Source organism: Mastigoproctus giganteus, chromosome 5, assembly GCF_048544385.1.
Source record: "Mastigoproctus giganteus isolate SK-2022 chromosome 5, ASM4854438v1, whole genome shotgun sequence".
NCBI lineage: Eukaryota > Metazoa > Arthropoda > Arachnida > Uropygi > Thelyphonidae > Mastigoproctus > Mastigoproctus giganteus.
This window is the reverse complement of record NC_143579.1, coordinates 40470835-40496148: the sequence shown is the minus strand read 5'-3', so window position 1 is coordinate 40496148 and position 25314 is coordinate 40470835. Positions and strand designations below refer to the sequence as shown.

The window sequence follows — 25314 nt, the reverse complement described above, 5'->3', positions numbered from 1 at the left end:
TATGAAGTGTGTGCTAATTAATAGGAGAAATTTAACTGAAGGAAGGATTATAAACCTCCCAGAGTTTGATGTTGAGCCATTGTTGTTTTCTATATTTATCAATGATATTGATGGTTTAATGTCCAACCAAGGCTTAATGTCTAAGTTTGCAGATGATACAAAGGTTGGCAAGGTGGTTAATGAATTTAATGACAGTATGCTATGCAACAGGACCTAGAAAAGTTAGGTAGATGGGTTCAAAAATGGCAATTGAATTTTAACATTGATAAATGCAATTGCATATGGGTAGCAGTGACCCCAGAGTAATGTACCAACTGTGTGGTACCACACTCAGGGTAGTGGAAAATGAAAAAGACCTGGAGGTAATTGTGCTGTCAGATATGAAGGTCTCTGAACAGTGCAGACAAGCTGCCAGAACAGCTCATGAGGTTTTGTATTGATATACAGGAATTTTTCTAGCAGGGATGAGGTGATTCTCCCTTTGTATAAGACAATAGTCAGGCCACATCTTGAGTGCTGCATACAGGTCTAGAAGCCTCATTTTAGGAAGGATGTGGAGCTGCTGGAATGAGTACAGAGAAGGGCAATGTAATTGGTGAGGGAAACAAAGGGGTGCTCTTATTAAGAAAGGCTTCAGTTCTGCAAATTGCTGGATCTGGAGACTAGGATCCTGCAAGGCGATCTAAATGAAGTGTTTAAGGCTTTGGATGGATTGAGCAAGCTCAGTGCTGATAAGATTCTTCCTGTTGCTCAGACCATACATATGAGAGGGCACAAATTCAAATTGAGGAAAGACAGTTGTAGAATAGATGTGTGGAAATTTGCCTTTAGCCAGCAGGTGGTTAATTGCTGGAACAAATTTCTGTCTGTTGTTGTGGAAGTTGATAGCTTAAATAAATTCAAGTAAGAACTAGATAAACTATTGGAGGGAATAAATAGATGAAATGGAGGTGTCTTTTTTTTTTTTTTTTGGCTGATGCTGTATAAGCTTGTTTTCTTGCATCATTTACTATTGCTAATGGTAAACCATGTGTACATGTGTCTAGTGTTGCTAGTAATACTATATAAATTAATAAATATACATCTACAGCATCTATATACATAGGTTGTGGCTTACATTTATTTATTTAGTACTATAAGTCAGTATTGCAAGAAAAAATAAAAGCCTTCCCTACTGTTATCATTTGCAATTCCTGTACAAGTTCACTGTTTCATTAAATTTTCCTAAGCCCTCAACCTCAGCAACCCTTGGAGCTAAGTTATTCATCAGGATGTTATGTAATCACTTCCACTGCACATGCATAAACCACAACCGGGCAGAAAAGTGATAACATAAACTGAACCTGTAAGTACAATAAACTTTTTTTTCTATGTATTAGTATATGTCTTATCAGGACAATTAGAATCCTATAGTACTTAATACTGCACAAGGGTTGAAGGTTGAGAAGACAGAAGATACTTGGCATCAGACACGAATTTCTGATGATTGTAATTTTTTAAAAATATTTGTGAAGGAAGGTTGTTCCAGAGAACAGAAGTAGAAGGGATGAATGAGGAAAAGTTAGTTCTGTGAGTTTGGAGTTGGACAGTGAATGGATGTTGACACGTTCAGACTGGTTTGGAAGAGAGCAAAGGAATTACAGATACCAATTCAGAAGAACAGTACCCATGGAAGTATCTATAGAAAAGGTATACAGCAGAAACTGAATATCTATGAGAAAGGGGGTGGAGTGATTTTGTAAGAGACAGGTCATTAATTAATCTGCCTGCCCTCTTGAATAGAGATAAGGAACTTGAGAGAGGTTTTGACAGACAGATGCACAGGAAGTGTGCATCTGTCAACCTCTCAAAATGAGAACAGTTGCCAGAAGTTTGGGAAATTGTGGTAAGAGATCATTGTTTGACCCTCAGAATGAGGTTGATGAGTTGGATATGAATAAGGAGATGATTTGTCAAATTCAGCATGATGATTTAGGGTGAAGGACGGTCTGTGCAAAATTTTTGCTGCCAGCCTCACGGGTGAGCAGAAGCAGAAGAGGGTCATCATGTGTGAGGACTTCATCCAAACTTAGCAAGACAATCCTAATTTCCTTGACTGTATTTACACTGGAGATGAGTGTTGGATGTTTCAGTATGACCCAGAGAAATTTTCAGAGCATGCATCACCAAAATCATCACCAAGTTCCAAAAAGCTTCGTTTACAGAAGTCCAGAGTCAAGGTGATGCTGATCATGTTTTTTGACAAACAGAGTGTGATTCACAAGGAATTTATACCTGAAGGGGAGAGAGTGAATGCTGCATTCTAAGTATAAATGCTTCAAAGACCACTGAAGAAAATTTCCTGGGCAAGGTTGCAATTTTGAGAGAAAAGCAGTTGATTCTTGTTGCACAACAATGCCTATTTTACATTTGTTGTGAAGACACATCTGACAAAACATGGCATTAGCATTAGTAGAGGCATTTGATGCAAGGAAGCAAGCTTATGCAGCATCAGCCAAAAAAAAAAAAAAAAAAAAAACCCACTTCCACTTCATCCCTCTGTTCGTTCGAAATACCTGTCCAGCTGAGCCTTAAATTTATTTAGGCTATCAACTTCCACGACAAGGGATGGAAGTCTGTTCCACCAACCAACTACCCGCTGGCTAAAGGCAAATTTCCGCACGCTATCCTACATCTGTCTTTTCTCAATTTGAATTTATGCCCTCTCAGGTGATTATTCTGAGCAAGAGGAAGAATCCCATCAGCATTGAGCATGCTCAAACCATTCAAGGCTTTATACACCTCTATCAGATCACCTCGCTGGTGCCTAGTCTCCAGACACTGTAATTTGCAAAACTTAAGCCTTTCTTCACTAATCTTGTTGCCCTTCTCTGTACTCGTTCCAGCAGCTCTACATCCTTCTTGAAATGAGGCCTCCAGACCTGTATATACTCTAGGTGTGACCTGACCATTGCCTTATACAAGGGAATAATCACCTCCTTATCTCTGCTAGAAAAATTCCTGTATATCATTGACAATACACCATGAGCTACTCTTGTAGCCTGTCTGCACTGCTCGGAGAACTTCATATCTGCCTGCACAATTACCCCCAGGTCCTTTTCATTCTCTACCACTGTCAGTGTAGTACCACAGAGTTGATACGTTGCTCTGGGGTTGCTGTTTCCCATATGTAGTACTTTACATTTGTCAATGTTAAACTTCATTTGCCACCTCTCAGCCCATCTGCTCACCCTTTCCAGATCCTGTTGCAGCAGCATAGTGTCAGTAGTGTCGTTGACAACCCTGCAACCTTTGTATCATCTGCAAACTTGGATGTTAAGCTTGATATACCATCATCAATATCATTTATAAATTAAGTGTATTCAATCAGATGGATTACTTTGAATAAAAAATAAAATCATTTTTGAGCTCCTTCACTTTCTGTTCTTTTTATTGCACCAGTCCAAGGACTTTGCCACACTTAATATATCTGTTTTAAAAAAACGAATATGTGAGGTGTGGCAGAAAGGCATCTAATTGTTTCTTACAAAGTAATAAAAAGAATAAATAATTGATGCTTGCTACATGACAGAAACTTGCCTCTTGTCGAAATGGTAATAAACCCTTCTATTCTCTTATGAAGCCACTAGTTACAACTTTTGTCCATCTGTATTTCTACCTATGGTAGATCCTGATGGATCTATTGCATCTTCATCTAAAGATAAAGTTAACTTATTAGGATCTAACTTTTCATATAACTCATGCATTGATGATTATGGTAAATCTCCTCCAATCATATAGGAATGTATCTCACTAAATATCTTCCTTGGTTTTCTGATAGAAAGAGATTAAATGATTCTGAAAAATATCAATCCCAAGAAGCCTTCAGGTCCTTCTGTCTTTTCAATGGGAGACAAAAAAAGGTAACATTACCATTCATTCCAAGCAGGCAGGCCACCATTAATGACCACCAGAATATGTCAAAAGTTGAAACAAAGAGTGAGAGAGAATCATAATGGCATCTGTCAAATTCTGCATGACAATTTAGGGTGAAGGAATGTCTGTGCAAAATTTGTGTTGGCAGCTTCATGGGTGAGCAGAAGCAACAAAGAGTGTCATGCGTGACACTCTTTGTTGTTACACATGATGACAACAAAGATGTTGTGACATCTTCGTTGTCATCATGACATGATTTAGATGTCATGACATGGTGTTGCATCAACTACCTCTTCTTTGAGAGGTAATTGACAGAACTTGGATTAGCATAGGGCCAACAACTATCAGAAAAACATTTCATAGAATAAGTTACCATAATTGTGGTGCTGCTTGTAAGCCAAAGCTACCTCCCACCAAAGCATGCCAGAACCTTTCCGGGTGCAGAGAATGGACATTACAGTAGTGGTGGAACATGGTATGGAGTGATGAATCTCGCTGCACATTCCAGGCATCTGATGAATGCACCAGGGTGTGGAAGTATGTAAAACAATTTCACCCAGATTGTATAATCTTGTACCAACAATGAAGTTTAAGGTATAGGGGTACTAATATGATGGTATGGGCTTGTTTTATGTGACTTAAGTTTGTTCCGCTGGTTATTATCAATGAAACCATGAATGAAGCTATATATTTTGATATTCTGAACAATTCTGTCTTACATACATTGTGGTAGTTCTTTGTGAGAGGAGCATTTTGTATGAGCATGGCAATACTCCATGCCAGAAACATTACGGGGTTCGAGCCCGTCACCGCCAAATACGGAGGATGCGGAAAGGTCAGGGAATGACCACCACATATCTCAGAGCAATATGGCCTTAGTTGCTAATGCTCCTAAAAAAAAAAAAAAAAAAACCAAAATAAACCAGAAACATGATCAGCACAACAATGGTCTGAGGAGATTAATGTGGCAGACCATTTCCAGTACAGAACCCAGATATGAATCTAAATGAACATCTTTAAGATGTTTTGGAATAACAATTCAGAGAGCCATCACAAGATATTCTAGTTAATGCAAACTAGCTGCAGTCTTTATGGAAGGACTGGATCGAGATTTATCTCCACATACAAAAAACATGTAAAAAAAGTGTTTTCCAAAGATTTACTGATGTCAGTAAAATCTATTGAGGGGAGGAGGCAGGCTCCACACCCAAATTATAAAATTCTTCAAATTGTAAATTTCTCTTTTCTAAGAGGTTTTTTCATTTAGTTTGAAGCATATTGGAGCATATGTTGTTACACTGATAAGCCACTTACTTACCATCTAAATTTTTTTAAGAATAAAAAAAAAGAAGAAATGATTAGTTTAATGGAAAGATTAAAGCCTAAGTATTATTCAATGAGAAACTAAAATCAAAAATAACTGCCTGGTTTGGAAGTTATTGTTAGGCAAATAACTATATTAAAGTTTACAAAAGTTAGTAAGTTTAATAAGTTCTAATAAAAATGTTCCTTTTCTTTTTATTTATTTTTTCTGTTGTTTTCTGTCATCTACATCTACTCACTCTCCTGCCACATGATATGCATACTAGTTTTAAACTTCTCAAGCCAAGGGCCATAACTATATTCATAAAACCATTTTAGTTTTATCAACATAGGTTGTTAATAAATTGAAATAGTTCTATAAAATAATACTACCCTGTGTTCAGCTCTCTGGGAATGCTGTTGTCTCTCCAGTGATGGTGATAGCAGTTGGACTTTCGCTCTTTAGAAACAACTATATTTGTTTGTATAGTCAACCTAAAGTAAGTAATATTGATTTTAATCAGATAACATCTCTCAGTAGGCAAATCCATTGAAAACTCAAATTACTGCTGTCACTGGTTTCAGAACTACTTGGTTCCATCATCAGACAGCAGGTGGCCTCTACTAGCAACCTTTGTCAAGCAGTGAATGGATGTATCAAATCTAAAATGAGCAGCCCAAGTAGTAGATTGAAAGAACTTCTGATTGAAAATGTAACCAATGTCATGTGTACATTAAATCTCCATTAAGCAGGCTGTGTGATCCCAATATTATGATGTAATTAAGAAGCAGGGTGCTATTTCAATGCAGTTTATTAATAGATCTTCCACTTTACTGCTCACTTTAAATAAAATAATTAGTGACTCTCAAGATGATATCATTAGGTTGTGCTAGCTCATAATAAGCAAAAATGCTTGTAAGAAAATAAACTAAAATATTAGTGTTGGCCTCTTGCATAACTGTCTAGTGTGACTAATAATATATATAATTTTTGAGAATAATCTTTTAGTAGAATAACCTCTATTCACGCGTGAACCAACGTAAGCAGGGATCGAGGTGTGGCGCCCACACCACATGGAGGAATGCCGCCCCTCTATGTTACCAGGCAGTACTAGGTGGTAGATGACTCTCATCAACCGGTGAAATACCACCACTTTGCTTATTGGAGGCTTGAAGTGGTGGAACCCATGTTTAGTCTCTAGAGCTAAGTTCCGGTCAACCCTTGACTATCTCTTCCATCATGCAGTATGATTGATGACTCTTGAGGTTATGATGAACGTTGTGGCGAGATCCAATATTCCTTACATTTCGAGGGTACAGCTCTAAAACGGTTTTCGCAGGCCGGCCGCTAGTTAGTACACCGGACCGAACCTATTGGTAACTCTCTAGGAGGCTTCCGGATCAGCTAGTGTATAATCTTGCTACCTCTACTCTGCCAGATAGTGACTGGAGGGAGTCCGAGTAGTGTGTATGCGGGGAGCATTGTCGAGGCCACGTTATGTCAAGGATCTGGGTATATTCTTCCCACATGTACGCCATATCCAAAAATTTCATTACTTCATACAGCATGTCCCACCCACTTTTTCTTACTATTGAATACACCATGAATTGTCAAACTAATAGAACAAGCTTATCTGCGAAAAGATCTAAACCTCCCAAGGATTTCCTAATTCATTTCACAAATATACGTGGTCTCAATTCTAATCTCAACGATGTCCATTACCACTTGCAGTCTGCCAAACCCCATGTACTTTTTCTGACAGAATCTCAGTTATCGGTTGATTCAACTACTGTTCATCTCAGATGCCCAAATTATTCGCTGTATGATTCCTTTCGCCTCAAAGGTGGTACTTGTGCATATGTCCGTTCTGATATTCCCTGTCAGAGACTTGGCAATTTGGAATCTCCTCTCTTTGATCTTCTCTGGCTTAAAATCTCTCTACCTCATTGTGTCAAATTCATCTGTTGTCTCTACCGTTCTCCCAACTCCACTAATCACTTGGAGCTCTTTGACTTCCTCTCGTTGCAACTTGACTTTCTCCAGTCCAACTTTCCTAACAGTGAGGTAATTTTCCTTGGTGATTTTAATGTTCACAACTCCAGCTAGCTTCCGTTTTCTAGTCACACCGACCCAGCAGGTCGAGATGCTGAGGCTTTTGCAATTACTAATGACCTAGCACAGATTGTTCATTTACCTACAAGAATACCGGACAATCCGAATCATACAGCCAATACGCTTGATCTTTTTCTCACAAACAACCCTTCTAAGTACACGGTCGAAGTGAGAGGTCCTTTAGGCACTTCAGATCACAACTTGGTGATTGTCTCTTCTCCAATGGAACCTTTATCTCATGGCTATTCCCAACCTCGTGTTGTTTGGCATTACAAGAATGCAAAATGGGATGACCTGCGAGACTTCTTTTCTTCTTTTCCTTGGTCAGATTACTGTTTCAAAACTCCTGATGTCAACGTTTGCTCAGATCGTGTCAGTGAAATTATTCTTGCAGGAATGGAATCCTTTATCCCACACTCCACTTTAAAATCTCGTCCTTTATCTAAACCTTGGTTTTCCAATAAATGTGCTAAGGCTGTTCAAGAGAAGAATGTTGCATATCGTAATTGGCTTGTTTCTAATTCTTCAGTTTCATTTTCTGCCTACACCAAAGCTCGCAACAATTGTAAAGCAGTTATTAATCAGTCCAAACTAGAGTGTGAACAGGCTAAGAGTAGAAAACTTGCTTCTTGCCCTAATGGTAGCCGAGCATTCTGGTCTCTTGCCAAAGCTATTGGCCGCAACTTTTGCCCATCTCTGCTTCCACCTCTGTCCAAACCAGATGGTTCTGTTGTCACTTCAGCCAAGGATAAAGCTGACCTGCTAGCATCCCATTTTTCTTCCAGCTCATGTATTAATGAACTTGGTAAAACACCTCCCACCATTCCCAACACGGTCCATTCAATGCCTCCTGTGGTCTTCCGTCAAAAGGATATCAGAAGGATTTTGATGAATCTTGATGCTAAGAAAGCTCCAGGTCCTGATGGTATTTCTCCACTTGTTCTCAAAATCTGTGCTCCTGAACTTACTCCTATTCTTTGCCGCCTTTTTTCACTTTCTTATTCCAAAGGTGTTTTTCCTTCTGCTTGGAAATTTGCTCATATCCAGCCAGTTCCTAAAAAGGGTGACAAATCCCTCCCATCCAATTATCGTCCCATTGCAATTACTTCTACTCTTTCTAAAGTAATGGAGAAATCAATTAACCGCCAACTCTTAAACTACCTAGAAACCTTCCGTCTGATCAACGATCGCCAGTATGGATTCCGTCGGTGTCGATCCACTGGTGATATTCTGGCTTATGTTACCCATTTATGGACTACTTCAATGGAAAGGTTCGGTGAAACACAAGCAGTTGCTCTTGACATCTCAAAGGCTTTCGATCGTGTTTGGCATAAAGGTCTTCTAAACAAGCTTCCATCTTATGGTTTGCCAACTGTTTTTAGTAATTGGTTATCCAGTTTTCTCTCTGATCGCTCACTGAGGGTGATGGTAGATGGCTCTCTGTCTTCTAACTTCTCCACTAATGCCGGTGTCCCCCAAGGTTCAGTTCTTTCCCCCACTCTTTTCCTCTTGTATATCAATGACCTTCTTCCATTGACTGGAAATCCTATCCATAGTTTTGCCGATGATAGCACATTGCATTCAACTTTCCATTTTGAGAAACCTTGCCCTGCTCAATCAGCTTCAACTTCTCGAAAATCTGCTACCAATTCCTTAAATGCCGATCTTCAGGTAATTCTCCAGTGGGGCAAAGACAACTTAGTTGATTTCAACCCTTCTAAAACTCAGTCTTGTCTTATATCTCGCAAAAAGGATTCTTCTGCTCCTATGCTTATCTTTAGTGACACTCCAATTTCTAGGCAAAAGGATATATCTCTTTTGGGGATTACCCTGACTTCTAATCTCTCTTGGCACAAGCACATTACAAATATTGCTTCCTCTGCATCTAAAAAACTTGGTTTTCTCTTTCGCTCTCAGCGTTACTTTTCTTCCAAACAGCTGCTCACTCTGTATAAATCGCAAATCCGCCCTGCCATGGAATATTGTTCCCACATTTGGGGTGGTGCCCCCAAAACCTCTCTCAGGCTTCTTGATTCCATTCAGAAGAGGGCAGTTAGGTTAATTAATGATTCATCTCTAACAGAGTCTCTCCACTTGCTTTCTCATAGACGTACTGTTTCTGCTGCATGCCTCTTCTACAGATATTTCCATGGGCACTGTTCTTCTGAATTGGCTTCTATAATTCCCGCTCTCTCTTTCAAAACAGTCCGAACACGTGCCGCCACCAGCCAACATCCATTTACTGTCCAACTTCAAACCCACAGAACCAACTTTTCATCTTCCTCATTTATTCATTCAACTGCCGTTTTCTGGAACAACCTTCCTTCATACGTATTTCCTGAAAATTACAATCTACAGAAGTTCAAGTCCAATGTCAACAAATATCTTCTTTCGTCTTCTCAACCTCCAACCCAAGCACGGTACTAAGTACTATAGGTTCTAATACCTCTCGTGTTTGGGGTTCACATAAAAAAAAAAAAAAAAACCATTGCCAAGTCTGGTCAAGTTAAATGTTTAATCTCTTTTTTTTTTTTTTGTGCAGAGTAAACCCCCTACCACAAAATAATATAACATATGATAAATAATATAATAATATGATATAATATTCACTTTAAAAAGTGAATATTATAGCATTTGAGCTGGTGGAAAGTGTATGCAATCTAGAGTGTTACTTAGTCCTTAAAAAGTGTTGTATGCCACTGCAGAAGTTAAAAAAATTATGCTTTTTTTAAAAGTTCTTCTGACAAAGTTAAATTAAAAGCTTTAGTTATATAGGTGGGAGGGAACGTGAGTTGTAAAAATACAAGAAATGATATAAGAGAATTATAAATTTGGATGAAGGATTTGAAGTAGTCTTCTTTAATTTGTATTTATTGTCAGAAAATATTTTATGAAAAACTTAAACTAATTTCATTGATATGCTAGTCCCACTGTGCCACCAGGTCACACACTCAACAGAGACCTCCTGTGACCTTTGGTGAAACCAATGTGTGACTGTCTTCTTTACCTCATTGGTGAATGAAATTTGTCAATTTTTAATATTAAATCAACATTATATATGTTTGCTTCAGTTCAGTTCTGTAATTTAAAAAAAAAATTTGTGCATGTTAGTATTTTAAAATTTTTTCACTTACCCATGTCTGCTTTGTTTTTGAAGGTGAAGCTGCAACCAGCCCTACGACAGTGAAAATGAGTAGTTCTTTGTCCAAAAAATGCACACGTTACCATTGCACAATCTTCGGTTGCTCGGAATCTTTGAAATCCTTCCTGTATGATTGCTGAATCTTTTCGGTGGTAGTTGGCATGCATTTGAACATCTGAAGTGCTTATGTATACTTTATCACAGCCATCCTTAAAGAATTCAGATCTTAATCATTTTAAGTAGAAATCTTAAAAAAAATTAATTTGACTTTGAAGATAAAAAAAAAAAAAAACCAGTGCAATCATGCTAAAGTGATATTACTGAAAACTCAAATATGACATTATTATCACCTTTCTATGTAAAAGAATTATAATTATTTTAGAAAAAAAAAATTAAATACAGTACAATGAAACAGGCTTTTAGAACATACCTCATTAAAATTAAACACTCATTTCATTGAGATTGGCCTATTGTGCCGCTAGGGGAAATGCACACTCAACTCAGAACTCCTCAGTTTTCTGATGAAACCACTGTGTGACTTTCTTCTTTACCTCGTCATCCAAGTGAAAGTGATGACTTTTGAGCAGCTTCTTTAGGAAGCTGAAGAGTAATAGTCATAGGGCAACAGGTAGTGCTGTAGACAGTTTTATTGCACTTCCCATATGTACCACTGCAGGCTTATCCTGGGTGTGTGAGGTTTTCATTGTCATGGAGTAACATTATGTCACATAATTACCTGCCTAGTCACTCTGCTACCATTGTTTCATTGTAGCAATGGTAGCAGAGTGACTAGGCTACCATTGTTTCATTGTAGCAATTGGCATAGACTTTTGCACCCAGGTTATTAGCAGTAGTCTATGATGATCTGAAATAATTAACATCACTTTCTCTGCACAGGGTGTGGAGTGAATCTGGAGATATCTGTGTTTATTATAATGTGCAACAATGGCCATCCTGCTTTATTATCTCTTCTGTAGGTGTAGACATCTGTTTCATGCATTTTGAAACTTTTCATTCCAAAAGTATGTTTTTTTACTGGCTCTTATAAACTTGCAGCTGATCTATTAAATTTAGCTAATTCAGTTTGAGACAGTATTTGATTCAGGAAGCATTTAATTGCTTATCTTTATCAGAGATTTTGGTGATATTTAGAGTTATCCGACTAAAGTGCAGTCATATATGCAATACAACAAAATTTTATTAAAAATTAATTCAGAATTTATTTAATTGAAACTGTTGCAGAATGTGCTGGAAGTGCCTATCCTGCTTATGCATTCACTCTTTTCAACGTTTGATGCAACGTTTCAGTGTTTTTTGATGCTACTGTACATATATTTTTGCCAGCCCGTGTACAGTAATATTTTTAGCTACATGACTTAAGTTTTACATGCAAATTAGCATTAGCATGGCATATGATGCAAGAAAGCAAGCTTATACAGCATCAGCCAAAAAACATCATTTCACCCATCCACTCGCTCCAAATGCTTGTCTAGTTCTGCTTTGAATCTATTTAAGCTATCAACTTCTACAATGATAAATGGAAGTTTGTTCCAGCAATCAACCACCCGCTGGCTAAAAGCAAACTTCCACACATCTATCCTACAACTGGCTTTCCTTAATTTGAATTTATGCCCTCTTAGGTGATTATTCTGAGCAAGAGGAAGAATCCCATCAGCATTGAGCATGCTCAAACCATTCAAGGCCTTAGACACCTCAATCAGATCACCTCACAGGTGCCTAGTCTCCAGACACTCTAATTTGCAAAACTTAAGTATTTCTTCATAATAGCAACCCTTTGTTCCATTTGCTAATCTTGTTGCCCTTCTCTGTATTCATTCCAGCAGCTCTGCATCCTTCTTAAAATGAGGCCTCCAGATCTGTATACAGTACTGAAGGTGTGGTCTGACCATTGCCTTATACAAGAGGATAATAACCTCCTTATCCCTGCTAGAAAAATTCCTGTATATCATTGACAAAGACACCCTGAGCTACTCTTGCAGACCATCTGCATTGCTCAAAAAACTTCAAAAAACTTCACAATTACCCCCAGGTCCTTTTATTTTCTACCACTGTCAGTGTAGTACCACATAGTTGATACATTACTCTGGAGTTACTGCTTCCTATGTGCAGTACTTTACATTTGTCAGTGTCAATGTTAAACTTCAGTTGCTACCTCTCAGCACATCTGCTCAACTTTTCTAGATCCTGTTGGAGCAGCGCACTTTAATTAGTATCATTAACAACCCTGCCGACCTTCCTATCATCTGCAAACTTGGACATTAAGCATGATATACCATCATCAGTATCATTAATAAATATAGAAAACAACAATGGACCCAACACTGACCCCTGGGAGACTTCACAAGTAACATTAGTCCACGAAGAGCAGTGTCCATTGATTACCACTCTCTGTCTTCTCCCACTCAACAATCCATTTATCTATAGCAGCAATTTGCCTCGAATGCCACACTGCTCCAATTTGTGCAGCAGTCTTCCATGTGCAACAGTATCAAAAGCCTTTCTAAGATCCAAATATATGATATCAAAGTTATTCCCTTCATCCAGTTCCTTTGTGACAACATCATAGTATCCAATCAAATTGGTCAGACAATTCTGAGTTATAACTGAAGTCTTGTTTAGATGATCCTGCAGTGCTTCTTTAACCAGTGCCTCCATTAATTTCCCTGGAACAGAAGTTAAACTAACAGGTCTGTAATTACTTGTGTTGCCCTTTGATCCTCCTTTGTGAATTGGGATCACAGTTGCACATCTCCAGTCCATGGGAACTTCCCCTGAGTTCAAGGATGCTCTCATAATTATGGCTAAGGGTTTGCTTACTTCCTTTGCTGCCTCCTTTAATATAACTCGCAATGAATCCACCCCAGATCTATCCACCCCAGAAAGTCATCTGGGGTGGATAGATCCCATCCACCCCAGATCCCTATCTGTGTTTATCTTCAACAATTTCTCCTCCACTTTGCTCTGAGTTATTACAAAATCATCTAGCTCACTGCCAGAATTAATTCACCTCTGGCATTCCCCTTCCTGAATAACTCCTCATGTGTGAATGTAGATGCAAAATACTCATTTAGTTTGTTAGCTACCTGAGCAGAATCATCAATAGTTGAACCATCAATATCAAGTGGACCAATCTGATACATCTCCTTCCTTCTGGAGTTTACATAAGTAAAGAACTCTTTGCTATTTTTCTTTGCATCCTTTGCCAAAGATTTCTCATAATCTGCCTTTGCCTGCCTAACCCCCTCTGTGACTTGGTTACAGATCAGCTTATATCTATCACAGGCTTCTGTGTCACCCATTAATTTATATGTATCCTATGCATTTTTCTTCTCTGCCATATGTCTCATTAGTTCATCTGTCATCCATTTAGGCCTAAAACCTTGAACAATATTTCTTAGTTGGTATGTAAAGCCTAGTAGCTTCCAAGATAAGTTCTTTGAATGCTTCCCATTTTGAATTTGCTGTTGGTAACATCATCAGTTGGTCCCACTGTATAGAATTTAAATACTGTCTCAGACCATCATAGTCGCCTTTACGAAAGCAAAAACCCTTCCCTTTACCCCTGATAGTAGTTACATCTTTGAGTAAATCCCACTTCAGCACACTGTGATCACTGCCACCTAGTGGTTCCTTTTTCTGCAGATTCTTAATGCAAGAAGAGTCACTGCTGATAATCAGATGGGGAGTATTACTCCCTCTAGTTGCCTTTCAAACATGCTGATGTAGAAAACAATCATCCAATAAATCCACAAAAGCCTTGCTAGTGTGTGAGTGACCAACCCACAAATTCCAGTCAGTATTTGGGAAATTAAAATCTGCCATTATAAGACACTCTGATTTACTGGCCCACTCTATTTCTCTGTGTTTATTATACTCATCAGAGTCATTAGGCCTATAACACACTCCTACTCTCATTTTGCTTTCCCAGTACTTGTGTCACACCAAACTGACTCGACTGCACCGTCCAGCCAAGTCAACTGGATGTACTTTCTTGAATTTTATGTGTTTCTTAACTAAGAGCATACCCCGCTCCTGTCCTGTGTGTCCTTTCTGTATGCCTTGTACTCCCCATATTCAAATTCTCCATCCCATATATCTGAGTGACAGCACGTCTCTGATATCCGAACAATATCTGCCTTTGATGTTTTGACCAACACATCAAATTCATCAACCAAACCCCTAGCATTCGTGTACACACAAATATACATGCACCTGTTCCTATTCTTAGCTCCCCAAACACAGCCCATGTATTTACTTGTTCTGCAATAACTCCCAGCAGTCTCTGAAATCCCCTGCACCGTGTTTTCCAGACTGCTGCTCATTCCAATAGAACAGCAGTTCCTAACATTTTTTGACTTGCGAATACCTTTCAGCGTAATATTTTTTATTACGAACCCCTTTCAACAATATTTTTAATGCAAACCACTAAGCCTGTATTCTCTGAAATTGTATAATGTTTCTGAATTTTTATTATAAAATATTTCCACTACTACGTATTTATAAGCAACATTGTGTAATAATCAAAATTATTATTAAGTATTATTTATACTTTGTAAAGCAGTTATTAATCAGTACCAACTAGATTTCAAACAGGCTAAGTGTAGAAAACTTGCTTCTTTTCCAAATGGTAGCCAAGCATTCTGGTCTCTTGTCAAATCTATTGGCCACAATTTTTATCCATCTTTGCTCCCACCTCTGTCAAAACCAGATGGTTCTGTTGCCACATCAGCCAACGATAAAGCCGACCCACTAGCATCCAATTTTTCTTCCAACTCATGTATTGATGATCTTGGTAAATCATTTCAAACCTTTCCCAGTACACTCCATTCAAGGCCTCCTGTGGTTTTCTGTCAACAGGAAGTCAGAAGGATTTTGATGAATCTGATGCTAAGAAAGCTCCAGGTTCTTATGATATTTCTCCACTTGTTCTCAAAACCTGAGCCTGCCCCTGAACGTACTCCTGTTTTACATTGTCTTGTTTCACTTTCTTCCAAAGGTATTTTTACTTCTATTTGGAAGTTTGCTCATATCCAGCCAGTTCCTAAAAAGAGTGATAAATCCCTCCCATTCAATTATCGTCCCATTGCAATTACTTTTACTCTTTCAAAAGTAATGGAGAAGTCAATTAACTGCCAACTCTTAAAACCATCTGGAAACCTTTCATCTGATCAACGATCACCAGTATGGATTCCATCAGTGTCGATCCACTGATGATATTCTGGCTTATGTTACTCATCTATGTACAAATTCAATGGAAAAGTTTGGTGAAACTCAAGCCATTGCTCTTGACATTTCAAAGGCTTTCAATCATGTTTGGCGTAAAGGTCTTCTAAATAAGCTTCCATCCTGTGGTTTGCCAGCTGTTCTTTGTAATTGGGTATCCAGTTTTCTCCCTGACTGCTCACTGTGGGTGATGGTAGATGGCTCTCTGTCTTCTAACTTCTCTAATGCTGATGTTCCCCAAGGTTCAGTTCTTTCTCCCATTCTTTCCCTCTTATATATTAATGACCTTATTCCACTGACTACGAATACACATTGCATTCCACTTTCCATTTTGAGAAACCTTGCTCTGCTCAAACAGCTTCAACTTTTCGAGTATGCACTGCTAATCCTTAAATGCCGATTTCAAGGTAATTCAACAGTGGGGCAAAGAAAACTTAATTTCAATCCTTCCAAAACTCAGTCCTATCTTATATCTCTCAAAAAGGATTCCTCTGCTTCTATGCTTATCTTCGATTACGCTCCAATTTCTAGGCAAGATCTTGGCAATTACTCTGACTTCTAATCTCTCTTGTCATAAAACATATTACAAATATTGTTTCTTCTGCATCCAAAAAACTGAATTTTCTCTTTCGCTCTCGGCATTACTTTTCTTCCAAACAGTTGTTGACTCTGTAGAAATCGCAAATCCACCCTACCATGGAATATTGTTCCCACATCTTGGGCGGTTTTTTTTTTTGGTAGTTGTTGGTGCGTCGGCTTCTGTGGCCATAATGCACCTCCCAAGGTTTTTGCAGTACTTTGATCCAAGCCCGAGGCAGGATTCGAACCCGCGACCTTTGGGTTGCTAGGCAGGCACTTTACCCACCCGGCTAGCCCAGTCGGCTCTTGGGCGGTGCCCCCAAAACATCTCTCAGGCTTCTAGATTCCATTCAAAAGAGGGCAGTTAGGTTAATTAATGGCTCATCTGTAACAGCGACGTCTATTAGACAGAGTCTCTCCACTCTCTGTCTCATAAGATGTTCAGTTTCTATTGCATGCTTTTTCTATAGATTCTTGCATGGGCACTGTTCTTTTGAATTGGCTGCTGTAATTCCCGCTTTCTGGTCCAAAGCAATCTGAACATGTGGCGCAACCAGTGAATATCCTTTTATTGTCCAAGTTCAATCCCATAGAACCAACATTTCTTCTTCCTCATTTAGTCATTCAATTTCTGTTTTTTTGGAACAAACATCCTTCATACCTTTATTTCTGAAAATTACAGTCTACAGAATTTTAAGTCTAATGTCAACAAGTGTCTTCTTTCATCTTTTCAACCTATGCACGGTACTAAGTACTATAGGTACTAAAAAAAAAAGTACCATTACATAACAACGACCCTTGAGAATGAAAAAAAAATTAGTATGGAAAACATATTTATTTTTAAAAAAAAATGCATATTTGTTTATGCATGGGTAACGCACTTCCATCATTTCTACTACCCAGGTAGTATGCATACATCTTTCGATTATATCTCATTGTGAATACTTTCATAGTGAGTTGCTGAGGTATTACACTTCCTCAAATAAGTAACGCTTCAGCTATGGAGAAGACTAATGTTACTTATTCTTGGCAGATACCACCACCTAGATGGCACCGTTTGAAGAATGGTATGGGATAAGATACTCTGTTATCCACATACTGTCCCTATTAGACTTTGGAAAGCAAAAAAGTGTAGGAAAGTGATAGTAGAAGAGGAAAGGAACAGTTACTCCTCACACTCACTGAATTCAAACATTCATGAATCCCCAAATAGGCAACGCTTCCTCATTAGGGAAGATTGTTGTTACATATTGGTGGTAATGAGGGCCTTATCAAGACCTCCCCAAGACGGCACTGTTTCGGATCTGATTGGCTCCTCTTCAGTGGGTGGGCAGGCACCCTGGTGTTGCAATAGTGACAACCCAGTTATGAAGTATAACTCCACAGTATGAGAGATGCTTGATGGTGTGTATGGTTTAATCTAAATATATTTCTTGACTAAATTTCTAAAAGTATGAATAAGGTTGTTTATGCGTGGGTAATGCGAGATATAATCAAACGTTGCATGCATAACACCTAGGTGGTAGAAATGATGGAAGTGCATTACCCATGCATAAACAACCTTATTCATACTTTTAGGAATTTAGTCAAGAAATATATTTAGATTAAACCATGCACACCACAAGCATCTCTCATATTGTGGAGTTATATACTTCGTAATTGGGTTGTCACTATTGCAACAACAAGGTCCTGCCCTCCGACTGATGAGTATGCCAACAAGCTTTGAAACGGTGCCGACTGGGTGGTGGTATCCGCCGAGAATAAGTGCCATTGGTCTTCTTCCCTGGTGAAGCGTTACTTATTCAAAGCAGTACAATACCTTGGCAACTCATTGTGAAGGTATTCACAATACGAAATGTAATCAAACGATGCATGCATACTACCTGGGTAGTAGAAATGATGGAAGTGCAGTACCCATGCATAAACAACCTTTTTCATACTCTAGACATTTAGTCAAGAAATAATTTTAGATATTTATTTAACATGATATATTCTAAGATAGTAAAGTAATTATAAGGAATTGTGTGAAATGTGGTTTCTTTCCTTGGCAGTTCTTTAATTTTTATTTTACTTTATTGCTTATTATTAGTTATATTTTGTCATTTACAATAATATACCTATGTAAATCTAAGCAGACGCCATTACAGAGTTTTTAGTGCGAACCCCCTGGAGCACTTTTGCGAACCCCTGGTTGGGAACTGCTGCAATAGAAGCAATGCAAGAATCACTTTCACCTCTGCCAGCAGCTACTGTTAATCTATTAGTCCGTGTATCTCCCCCAAGCTAGCAGTTTTACAACCCACCTAACACTGCCTCAATAGCATTAGCAAATATTCTTGCAACAATAATGAACAATATATATATATATATATAGAAAAACAATAGTACAGCACAAAATTAAAAAAAAAATAAAAACACAAAAACATAAATCACTACAGTGGGTTAAATAACAAGTAGGCAAAGAGAATGTATTTTAAAATATCATTTCTGTACTTATTTCCCACAGAAAATAATACCAGATCAAAATTGTACAAAATATACCAGATCAAAACACCCTTCTCTTAGACCAGATTGGGCTAAGATCTGGTATTATTTAGAAGAGTATAAAAAGAGCTTGTCTAAGGAAGTAATTCTGTTTGCCAAGAGAACCAAAGAAGGCTTTAATCTTTTATCTGGAGGAAATATGCCACCCAGCATCTCTCATATAGAAGGACTGAAAAAGTATTGGAAAACAGGATGGATAAAATGAGTAGGAAAAATGTCTTGAAGGCAGTGTCGGCCACAAGCATGTTCAACCAGTTCTATCATACAGAGCCCTGTGTTCAAATGGACAAAACAATATTGTTGATTAACGTAAAGTATGAATAAATATGAATAATTTAATATTATTCATATTTAAAATTTTTTTCAGTATAATATAAAATTATTTAATTATGTGCTAGCTACTGCAAAATTTGAAAAATTAAAAAAAAATCACTATTACAAAAACACCCTGCATAAGTTTTGCACAGGACCCTAGGGCCCTGCAAGTAAATCTTGAACAGAACCCCATAAATTTTGGGGCCAGCTCTGCTTGAAGGCACTTAAAAGAATTAGTGGTCACGTAATGACACGAAAATATCTGAATGAGGAAAAATATTATTGTATATTCTGGAATATAAGTTGACTTCTATCTTTTGGCATAAAAATTTGAGCTTAATTATATATTTATCTCTAAGTCAACCCATTTTTTAATTATTTATCTTTTGCATCTCATGTAATATAATATTACAGTAAAATATGCATTAAGAATTACAATATACTTTTTAATTATGCTCCTTCTTTTAAAAGGTTGCATTGTGACATTTTATTACACTGCGCAGTAAACTGTAAAGAAAACGATAAGCATACAGAGTATTCTATTATGTAGGTCATGAAACCAAAACAGGCATAGGTGATGATGTAACATTACTCTTATTGATACTATATGTATACATGGGAGGCTTTGATTACGTAACTAAGTCATCACTTTGTTGTCTGTTTAGCATTTTTTTTAGTTTAATTTAGTTTCTCTGTAAACAGTGCCTCAAATTAGAAGTGTGTTTTATAAAAAAAATTGAAATTCCCAGAAACTTAACTTCCTCACAGATTTAATTTTATATGATGAAGAAGGTGAACAAATTCTTGGGTTTTAAAAGGTGAGTAACAATATACATTTGTGCAAATATATATATGTAATAAATTATAAATATATTTACCAATATAAATTCTTGTTTCTCTAACACTAAGCACATGCCTTTAATTCAAGCTTAGGATTTTATATCTGACATATAAGCCAAGCTTAAAATTTTAGATGATTTAGTGCTTCTAAGGTTGAATTATGTGCTGGAATATATAGTAGTCAGCTGTAATTTCTTAAGTCTCATCAATATTCCAATTAAAACAACCCCATGAAGTTGAACTTCCATATCCAGAAAATATTTCACATTTAAAATAGACTGTAATACATACTGATTACAGTTGCGATAATATATTTAATTAATCTGTAAGCATATACATAAAATCACAAACTTGGTCAACTTACTTTTAAGCAATGATAATGCGTTTGCTTCCGATTATGAGAACAACTAGAAAACTTATCAGAACAGTCATCCATTGGACTGTAACGCATGAATCCATGCTGAAGCGATTCATCTCGTTTTTTGTGCCATTTGAAATGCCGTATCATTTCTTCTTTTTTTACAAAAACCTAGAATTTAAAAACATACTTGACAATTTGCAAATTAAAATTATTATTCTTAAACTGAATTTGGCACATGAAAAAAAAAATGAAATTAAGTATGAAATTAAATTAAGCATATGAAATTAAGTATGATTCTATATTTTTCTAAGGAATTATGAGAAACAAACAAACTGAAAAACATTTTATTAAAGTAAAAATAAATATCATAAATATCACTGATAATCAAATAGTACAATGGCACATAACTTGCATAAGTTAGCATGTATATTAATATATGTAATTCATGTCTTTTCAGAGGAAAATACAGATAGAACTATAGAGCTTATTGATATGTATACTGCCTGGCATCATTAGAGTATAGGCAAAATTTGGATTTGTCAGGCCACATCACAGCTTTTCACTTACCAAAGTCCAGTTTGCCTTTTAGCCTATACTATCTGGGCTTTTTTTTTTATGTGCAGCAGTTTAGCATTGGTCTTTTTCAGGGGACTCCACTCTAAATATCCATGATACATAATTCACTGTGGCAAGAAAAAATTATATCAAATAGAGAACATATATATTTTTTATACACTAAGTCAGTGTTTTTTATAACTAGAAATCAGCAAAATCCAAGGATATGTAAGCATATGTAAGAGATATTTCATATGTAAGCATATGTAAGAGCTTATTTCATAAGCATATGTAAGAGATGTCGCAAATTTAGTTATTTTATATAGTAGTTCAGTTTTAGTGAGATTGTAGATAAACACAGAGGCAGCAATGAGACACTGATTAAATGGTAGAAATCATACCACAAAATGTACAGACACCATACAAAAATTATTTAGGACATATAACAGATTAAATGTGTATCTTCTATGCTTGTTTGCTAACAGCATTGAAATTAGAGTATAAGTTTAACTCATTCTCTTTTTACTGGTCTACTAGCTGATTTTGATTGATTTTGATTTGGTAGTTGTTGGCGCATCGGCTTCTGTGGCCATATTGCACCTCCCAAGGTTTTTGCAGTACTTTGATCCAAGCCCGAGGCGGGAATCGAACCCGCGACCTTTGGGTTGCCGGGCAGGTACTTTACCCACTCGGCCAGCCCGGTCGGCTGGTCTACTAGCTGTGACTGAAGAAGCAAGGTTTCCACCACAAAAGATGGGTTACAGAAAAGATGTTAAGTGAGTGGCAAAAAAGGAGTAAGAGCATTTAGCGGGTCTAAAGGACATCCTGTTAAAGAAGTAGTTTATTTACTGGTGTTTCAGAAAGAACAGTAATAAGAGTTTTTAAGGAAAGATGTGAGTCAAAATCATCCAGAAGTTGTGGTCAAAAGTCAGCACTAAGTGATCATGATCAGAGACGAATATCATGTCTAATAAATGAAAGATGATTTTAAACAAAACAAGAGCTACAGTAAATACTTAACCAAGGATCTCGTCAGTCAATTTCTGAGAGAATGCTGTAAAGAGGATTAGATTGTATAACATGGATATTGGAGTAAGGTCCCCTTAAAAAGACCATTAACAGCTGTGCATATAAAAAACCAAGCTAATATAGACTAAAAGGCATAAAAACTGCACTGGATATATTTCATTATTGGATTTTAAAACCCAAAGAAATAAATTAAATTATTTTTATATAAGCCTTTTTTGTAACAAAAATATGAATTGAAAGCAAAGTGTTTAGCAATGAAAAAAATTTTTAGTTACACAATATAGTGAAATTAACAGAAACATTTTCATTCATCAAGTTTCTCTTCTAAACTTTCAGAATATTTATTTAAATGAAATTTCATAAATATACTTCATGCAGTAAAATATTTCAACAAACAGCATACTTTTGAACATTCTGATGGTCAAACAAGTTTATTACTTACCCTTGAATTACAATCTAAGCAGTGGAAATGTTCCCTGTAATTTAGATCTTTACAATATGAAGTTCCACATTCTGTAGCATTGGCAAACCTAATATTTGTTATACAAACACAGATGTTATTTATTACTCCTTCTTATTAAACAAAATATTATTCAATAATAAAGAGCCCCATAATTATGAATTTTTATTGCATTGCAGAGAGTCAGTCAAAACTAATTTACTTTTTTAGATAGCAGACATATAATCAGTATGCAAATTGGCATTAAAATTAAGATTAATCGATTATTTAATTATCTTTCTCAGTTATCTAATGACACTTGAGAGGAAGCTATATTTCTTACATGTCCACACAATAAACATTATATTCTTAAGATTTTAATAAAGGAATTGCAAAATGGAAATATTTAAAAAAAAATTAGAGTGAAACAAAGTTCATGTGTATGATGAATACAAAATGAACCATTTTTTTAAATAAAAAAAAATTACTTTGTTGTATGATCATAATTGTTTGTGGAAACACATCATGTAAGATAGTAATTTGTGTAGAATATCTTTCTTCTTTTATGAGAAGATTACCTTAACTTTAAGTGAGACAGTCTTACCTTTTAACATAACGTGTATAATCTACAGGCCCTGATTTTGGTTGGTCCACTTTCAGTGATAGAGGTGTGTTATTTCCAACCATTACTGAAAAGTTATTAAGAAAATTGTTATTAATTTTAAAAGAAAATATTTTACAATGGATAACAATTAATGACTGAGTAATTAATGATTACAAGGATATATTATTAGATTATTAGGGGATCAAAAGATATTCATTAATTATATAAAGAATTAAGTGATAATAAATTAACAATAATGATTAGTTGTAAATCACTTAATTCATATTGACAAACTTGATTAATTGTTGTGCACTTATTCAAACAAGTTTTTTGTTTTATTTTTAACAAAAAACTGTCCTAAAAACTTACTTTGCCTTACACTTGCCTCAGGTAACCTTTACATCTTATGAGTCACTTGCTGTCAGTATTGCTTTGAAATTATGATTTTTAATTTAATGAAGGGTTATTTTTGTTCACCTCCAGTTATCAGTAGTAAATTGCTAAGTTCTCATATTATTATGACTTAAAAAACAGACCATCTAAAAGCAAATAGTACAGAAAAACTAGACTGAAATAACCTCTTAAAAGAGCTAAAAAATACTTTTTTTGTCAGTTCAGCTGTGCTGAAATAAATATTAATTCCAAATTGAGCTGTTTCATTGATTCCTTCCAGATTCAATTCAAATTCTTAGTGTTTTACCATTTACTGATTCAATAATGTTAAGTTTGCTATCATTGAATACCAATTAGAATTATAAACATTTGCCTTTGTTGATTTTTGTTCTATGTAGATGCACTACATTACTTTCTTGTCATTTTGATGTTCATTTGAATTTTTTTACAACAAATGCAGGTTTTACAAACATTTCACTATTATTATTATTAATAGTATTAATAGTAGTGGCAAATGATGCAAGAAAGTAAACTGATACAGCATCATTAGCCAAAAAAAAAAGAGGCAGTGCTTCTCATTTCAGCCATCTGTCACCCTCTAACAGTTTATCTAGTTCTTCCTTGAATTTATTCAAACTGTCCACCATTTATTCTACACACCAAATGAGAGTTTGGTCCAACTGTCAACCACCCTCTGGCTGCTGGCTGAAGGCAAATTTACGTACATTCAACTAGCAACCATCCTTCCTCAATTTGACTTTATGCCCCCTCGTGTGAGTGTGAGCAAGAGGAAGGAGTTCATAAACAATAAGCTTATGTAATCCATTCAAAGCCTTAAACACCTCAATCAGATCTCCTTGCAGGTGCCTAGTTCCCAGATGCTGCAATATGCAAAACATATTGCAAAATATCTGGGAAGTAAGAGACATCCTTTTGCTCCCCTGACTAATCTTGTTGCTCTTCTTTGCACCCATTCCAAGAGATCCATGTCTTTCCTACCAGACATGTATGCAGTACTCAAGATGTGGCTTCACTATTGCCTTATACAGTGAGATAATCACCTCCTTATCCCTGCTAGCAAAATTCCTGTATATCATTGACAAAATCCAATGGACTGTTCTGGTATCCTGTCTGCACTGCTCAGAGAACTTCATATTTGATTGCACAATTATGCCCAGGTCTTTTTCATTTTGCACTGCCCCGAGTGTGGTACCACACAACTGGTACATTTTACTTGCAGTACCCTGTGTTCAATTGCACTAAAGTTGAATTTTCATATTAATGCAGCATGGAAATTAAACATTAAAAATAAAATGTATATACATTTGTATTAATATGTGAAAAGTAACAGGATGTATCTACTGTAATGTATTTCTAAATGTATTTCAGTATTTCTTATAAGTAAAATATGCTTTCAAAATTACACTCCCCAAACAAAATATCTTTATCTTGGTAGTACACATATTTCACCATTTTATTTACTTACTGTTGATTTTAAAATTAATATTTAAGTAAAATAAAGCCGAAGTTGCTACTTCTGTATATTATAATAATGCTTCAGAATTTATTTATGCAAATAATCATTCTTTTTAAATATTTTCAGTGAAATACATCAGAACAAAATTTCAGTGCTTTGAAATACGGGGTGCACAAATCATTTCGGTATTGTGTATACCCTCAAGAAGGTGTAATGGGATTTTTCTGTACTAAAATGCCCTTTTCTGATTCTGTAAAAAAGAAAGATATCTTCAACAGTTAGTATTAGTATTGGCAGTATGATGCAACAGGTTGATTTTTGTTACATCAGTCTTAAAAAATTGTGTATTTCCTAAGAATGTATGGAGGTATAAAGCATTCACCTCCCCCCCCCCCCCCCCAAAGCTGCATACAAGGAAGTTGCTTCTTGTAATACCACAGTCCTAGTTAACGCTAATAATGG

At 36.4% G+C, this 25314-nt stretch overlaps 1 protein-coding gene across 1 annotated transcript in view; it reads right to left on the bottom strand.

The window, feature by feature from the left end:
- Positions 1-25314, bottom strand: part of LOC150085320 (zinc finger protein castor homolog 1-like) — a 458876-nt gene that overhangs the window by 58044 nt on the left and 375518 nt on the right. The window contains exons 8-11 of the mRNA XM_090373996.1: positions 22983-23067; positions 22382-22469; positions 20359-20523; positions 10465-10681 (exon numbers count right to left, since the gene is read on the bottom strand). Of these exons, the coding sequence (XP_090230122.1) occupies positions 10465-10681; positions 20359-20523; positions 22382-22469; positions 22983-23067 (555 nt within the window). The remainder of the gene's footprint in view (positions 1-10464; positions 10682-20358; positions 20524-22381; positions 22470-22982; positions 23068-25314) is intronic.